The sequence below is a fragment of the Stegastes partitus genome, unplaced genomic scaffold (genome assembly GCF_000690725.1).
Source record: "Stegastes partitus isolate 25-593 unplaced genomic scaffold, Stegastes_partitus-1.0.2 Scaffold855, whole genome shotgun sequence".
Taxonomy (NCBI): Eukaryota; Metazoa; Chordata; class Actinopteri; family Pomacentridae; genus Stegastes; species Stegastes partitus.
Genome location: NW_007578586.1, coordinates 183,048 through 189,360, shown reverse-complemented (window position 1 = coordinate 189,360; position 6,313 = coordinate 183,048). Strand labels below are relative to the sequence as shown.

Here is a 6,313-nt window from a genome sequence, read left to right as displayed (position 1 = left end):
TGGTCCCGTCTTAGGTCCTGGTTCTGTTGTTAGATCCTGGTTCTCTCTGTGGACTGTGGCTCTGTTTTTGGATCCTGGTTCCTTTTTTATATCCAGGTTCACTGTAGACCTTAGTTCTGTCTTCTGATCCTGGTTCTGTCTTTACAGCCTGTTTCTCTGTATGGACTCCGGTTCTGTGTTAAGATCCTGGTTCTGCTGCTGTTCTGTGTTCCTGACGTGTGTCGTGTCCGTCATGTGGTCCGTGTTCCACTCTTCTTCTAGCGTGTCATCGCGTGTCGGCTGAGGAACCTTTACTACGGTGTTCAGGCTCCGCCCACCCGACTCACTGCAGGTGTGTGCAGGTGTGGTAATGAAACACTTCTGTTTCCTGAGTCCGTCTCCTGTTCGCGGGTCCAGTTGAAGAGCGGCCTGAGGAACCCGACAACCAGCTGCTGGTTCGAGGGTTCTTCGAGCATCGCTGTGACCCGAACGTCTACTGACAAACGAGGCTGTAAATCCACCATCTGGACCAGAGTTCTGCCGTGTTCGGCCCGAGGAACCGGGTTGGTGCTCCTGTTTGAGGCTTCAGACTGAGACTCTGGTCAGAACCGGACACAGCTGCTGTCTCCACTCAGTTCTAAACACTTCACAGTGTTCATAGGTTCAGCTGTGATTAGTCCACAAACACCATGAAACGCTGTGGCGCCGGGTCGGTTCAGGTTCTGAGTTCTGTTCCACCTGCAGGCTGCGTTACATCACGGATCACCTGCTGCTGTTGTGCTGATGTTCCCTCTGCTTTGACTCACAGGTGTCTGACCTGTAAGACGTGTTTTAGGTTTTGTTCTGCCCGGTTCAGTCGAGATGTTCTGGCTCCTCAGAGACGACAGTGAATCCACACTGAGTCCATTTAGATGTTTTAAAGGTGTGGATGCTCCTTTTTGGTGGTGCTACCTGCAGACTTCAGAGCTCTGGTTGTTTCCTCTTCGTGACAACACGACACTCAGGAATGCTGATTGGACGACGTCCTCCAGCTCACAGCTGCTGATCTGTAGGAGCAGACGAGGAAGTTTCCAGGAAATGACCTGAAGACACGAGAGCTGTGAGTTCGGACTCGGGTTTGTGTCGACGTGAGACGAAGCAGAAGCAGGAGGAGCTGTGAGCGAGAGAACCGAGGAAATAAAGAAACAAACTGTGATTTAATTCTGCGTGTCTCGACCCGTTTGCTGAGGTCACTGCAGGTCACTCTGTGCTGGTCGCGTCCTCGCTGCAGGACGGTGACGGGACTCGGCGTCCTCCGGCGGCGATGATGATAAAGTCTGTTGTCATGGTAACGCCGCCTGAGGACGCCCTGCTCCACTTAACAGTCACGAAGGATGCTGTATGTGGGACAGTTTCAGGAGTTCAGAGTTGGATCAGTGTTGAGCTGCAGGTTTGCAGGAGTGTTGGAGAGCAGAACGAGGAAAGTTCTGTCAGATTGTTGATTCACATCAGAAACCAAACCAGACTATCATCATACCGCAGGTTAAATATAAAATAAATACGAACAGACCCAAACATCAGAAACCTGGAAAACAACACAGGAAGAGATGAAAACTGGAATATTAATGGACCAAAATGTCAAAAACGTGAATAATAATAATGCACAAAAATGTAAGAAAAAACGTGGCTATTAATGCAACAGAATGTCAAAAATCTAGATAATACCAAACTAAAATGTGGGAAGGCCAGATGTTAGCAAACTGAAGCAGCCAAAATATGAATATTGATGCAATAAAACATCAAGAACCTGAACATTGATGCACCAGAACGTTACAAATCAAGATGTTAGCATCTCAGAGTATCAACAGCCTGAATATTAACACAGCAGCACCTCAGAAATCTGGAAATAGTGCACAGAAATGTCCAAAACCTGTTTGTTAAAATGTGAGAAACCATCATCATAATAATACCAAATCTAAATATCCATAATATGGACATTGAAGCACAGAGAAGTCAAAACCTAGATATTAACACACAAAATGTTAAAACCTGCATGTGAGCGTCCCAAAGTATCAAACACCTGAATGTTAGTGCAGCAGAATGACCTGGATGCTAACAGATACTAACAGATACTAACAGATGCTAACAGATGCTAACAGATACTAACAGATGCTAACAGATGCTAACAGATACTAACAGATACTAACAGATACTAGCAGATACTAGCAGATGCTAACAGATGCTAACAAATGCTAACAGATACTAACAGATACTAGCAGATGCTATCAGATGCTAACAGATACTAACAGATACTAGCATATGCTAACAGATGCTAACAGATACTAGCAGACCAGATGTTGGTGCACCACAGCAGCAGAAATGCTCTGACCTCAGAAACCTGGATGTTAACACAGAATGATCAAACACCTGAATTATAACGTACTGGATCCTGAACGTTCTTCTTCTGGTGTCGTCGTGTGTTTTCAGGCTGTTCAGCGTCGTCCTGGAGCAGATGACCCACAAGTCGAGCGGCGAGCAGGCGACCTCCCACCACGTTCCTGGAAAGCCTGGAGGCCTGGACGTCAAGGCCCTGCGAGCCTTCAGAGTGCTGCGGCCGCTCAGACTGGTGTCGGGAGTTCCCAGTGAGTGCGGGGGACTGGCGGCGCTGGAGGGCGTGTTGACGGTGCGCCTGTACTCACGCTGTGTGTCTGTCAGGTCTGCAGATTGTGTTGAACTCCATCATGAAGGCCATGGTTCCCCTGCTGCACATCGCTCTGCTGGTCCTGTTCGTCATCATCATCTACGCCATCATCGGCCTCGAGCTCTTCATCGGACGCATGCACAGGACCTGCTACTACACCGGGAGTGGTAGGACACAGCAGAACCAGCCGGTCATCAGTGACCTGGCGCCGGCAGCTTGGAAAGGCATCAGTTATCAGTCAGACAACTCCTGGATGTGTAGCTCCATCAGGAAAATGACCCAAATGCACAGCGCTTAGCAGTGGACCTGATGTCAGGTCACACCACAGCTGATCTAACATCATCCCTCATGGTTCTGTGACGGTTAACAGACCAGCATGGAGAAGCTCTTCAACCACAACGATGCCTTTAATGATAAAATATGATTATTGTTGGTGTCCATGAACATTTTAATTTAGGGAACTTCTTCGACTACAGATGTTCACTCACACTCCTGAACAGAAGCGTTCGTTTAGAGGTTGAATGTGATGCTGGATTAGTTTCTGACCTCTCACAGAATCCCAGTGGCTCAGATTTAAAAAGATGAAGTCAGTTTGAAATTCCTCATTCCTGTTCAAAACATTCAAACGTTGAGAAATGAGTGGCGTTAAAGCACCTCATGATGCTGGATGGTCCATATATATACACATATATATATATATATATATATATATATGTGTATATATATATATATATACATATATATACATACAGCTGAAACCAGGAGTTTACATCCACTCTATAAAAAGACACAAAACCTTTTATTTCTCACCGTCTGACATTAAATCAGACTAAACGTTTCCTGTTTCAGCTCAGTCAGGATCACCTGCTAAACACCAGAATAATGAGAGAGAGAACGTACCCAGAACGTTTGACCCAAGTCATAGAGTTTAAAGGCAACGCCAGCAGATACTGAGGAGATGGATGGAAACTTCTGACTCTGAAGAAAGTCATAAAAAATGATATTAATGCACCAAAACGTTAAAAACCTGGACCTCAGAATACCAAAGTACCATGAGATTGAATATTAAACCACCGAAATGTCAAAAAAAAAGCCTGGATGTGTCTAGATGTTTCTAGATGTTTCTGGATGTTTCTAGATGTTTCTGGATGTTGACTAACATCAAGATAAAACACCTGAATGATGTCGTACTGAAGCTTTAGAAAACCTGGATATTAACATCCTGAGAAACACGATGGATATTAGCAACGTATCTAAAACAGGACGTTCACCAAAATGTCCAAACCCAGATAGTGAAGCTCTGAGCAGTACCACACCAGAACCTGAGAGCTGGATGTTCCTGTCAGTACCTGAAGCCTTCCCAGCCGCCGGCAGGTTCCAGCATTCAGAGGCCAGAGTGTTGATTAGAAGCTGCTGGTCTGATCAAACCTTCTGAAACTTTTCCCTCCAGACAACTACGTGGAGGACGACCCGGTTCCGTGTGCGTTCGCGGGCCACGGCCGGCAGTGCGTCATCAACGGGTCGGAGTGTCGCGGCCGCTGGGACGGACCCAACGGCGGCATCACCAACTTCGACAACTTCTTCTTCGCCATGCTGACGGTGTTCCAGTGCATCACCATGGAGGGCTGGACCGACGTCCTGTACTGGGTAAGAGTCCGCCGGGCCGCGGTGCCAGGCGTCACACAGAACCGGCTGCCGGCTAACTTTGTGTCCGTGTGCAGATGAACGACGCCATCGGCTTCGAGCTGCCCTGGGTCTACTTCGTCAGCCTGGTCATCTTCGGATCCTTCTTCGTTCTCAACCTGGTTCTGGGAGTTCTGAGCGGGTCCGTTGCCTCTAGACTGTCCCCAGTAGCTAAAAGAAGCTCGTTAACGCACTGAAACATCTTCATCTGTGCTTCATTTGTTGATTGATGGTATAAGACATTAAATCAGGACTGAAAGATTTATCACCAGAAAACGTTGACCTTCAGTTTGTATCAGGAATTAGTTTCATGACAGAAAAAAAAGTTTATTTAATCACTGAACTCATCAAGGTTCACGGTAGTAATTAAATAAAAGATCAATGAATAAATATCCACACATGAATAGAAATAAATGAAAGAATCGTCCCACCGTGATTCATTTCCATCAGACCTGGAGTCTGACAGAAGGCGGCTGGACCTCCTTCAGGTCGCCACCACGCCGAGACGTTCACATGCTCACCGTCACGTAGGAAAACGTAGCATCAGCTGGGAAACGGGCCGAAACACAAATAACAGAAAACTAAAGAAACTGCAGCTGAAAAACTGTAAAACAGAAAACAGGAAGTGAAAACGACAGAAAACAGTGAATAGAAATAACAGAAAACTAAAGAAACAGCAACAGAAAATGGCCAAAAATGTAAGAACAGAGTCCCGAAAACGACAGAAAGTCGTGACAGACGATGATGGAGAATGAAAGAAAGCAGCAGAAGATTCACCAACAGACAGAAAACTAGAACTAAAACAAACGATGAGTCTTTTATGACCATTTTCACTCATTTTAAATAAATTGTGAGTCATTTTGTCTAATTTTTGGATCCGTTTGGACGGTTTTTTTTGTACATTTTATTTTAATTATTGTTATTATTTGATTTTCAGAACTTTGAGGCATTTAGGAGACAAAACGTGACCAAAAATGATTTTAAAAAATGAAAGAAAAGAGCAGCGACAGCAACAGAAACAGCAAGAAATGAAAGAAAAGAGGGATTTAAATGAGCCACAGGCGGCAGAACCAGACTGAAGTCCGTTTCAGAGGGTTCCTGCTGCAGCAAAGTGAATAAATCCTCTGATGCTGGACTTCATGTGTTCATAAAACAATCATCAGAAGCTCTTTGATCAGCTGCTCCGGTTCTTCTCTTCTGACTTTCCTTTGACTCGTGTTTTTAAAATTGCTGGTTTCGGCCTCGGCAACTCCTAAACGTTGTGTGGACGTTGTGTGAACGTTGCAGAGAGTTCAGCAAGGAGAGGGAGAAGGCGAAGGCTCGGGGAGACTTCCAGAAGCTGCGAGAGAAGCAGCAGATGGAGGAGGACCTGTGCGGCTACATGGACTGGATCACGCAGGCCGAGGACATGGACGAGCTGGACGAGGACGGAAACCCCCGTAAGACCCCGTCTGGTTCACGGTTCCTCCTCTGAGACCTGCCGCTGTCGGGCCTGACGCTTTAATCAGTGAAGCTAATTAGAGCCGATTAGTCAGAGTGAAGTCAACGAGGAGGAAACTAAAGAGCCTCAGATCGACGTTCAGCTGTTAGTCTGAAATAAGTCGATGCTTTACCGTAAATTCTGGACTATGAGCGCACCTGAATATAAGCCCCACCCACTGACTCTAAACAGGAAACCAGGTGTGTTCATATCCAGGCTGCAGGTGTCTCTAAGCTGCAGGTGTCCACGTTGGAACATGAGATATTTACACAGAAAGATGTTTTAACCTTTAATTAAATGTGTAGCGGTAACATCCACAGATACGTACCGTAGAGGCTTTTTTCTGAACACTTCCTGTAACACGGCTGGTTAAGGAAATAAAACTCCAGCAGCTACCAGGAAAAGTCACTGATGGCTATCTTCATCTTCCTCCTGCACTAAAACCACTAAAGTCGTCTTCTTCAGTGTCTTCAGGAGCTGAACAGCCTCAG

General features: G+C 46.0%; 1 protein-coding gene across 1 annotated transcript in view; it reads left to right on the top strand.

Annotated features, from left to right (window-relative positions):
• Positions 1–2,452: 2,452 nt before the first annotated feature.
• Positions 2,453–6,313, top strand: part of cacna1fb (calcium channel, voltage-dependent, L type, alpha 1F subunit) — a 37,848-nt gene continuing 33,987 nt past the window's right edge. The window contains exons 1-5 of the mRNA XM_008293061.1: positions 2,453–2,600; positions 2,674–2,826; positions 4,110–4,306; positions 4,381–4,484; positions 5,630–5,803. Coding sequence (XP_008291283.1) covers positions 2,471–2,600; positions 2,674–2,826; positions 4,110–4,306; positions 4,381–4,484; positions 5,630–5,803 — 758 coding nt within the window. The 5' untranslated portion in view covers positions 2,453–2,470. The remainder of the gene's footprint in view (positions 2,601–2,673; positions 2,827–4,109; positions 4,307–4,380; positions 4,485–5,629; positions 5,804–6,313) is intronic.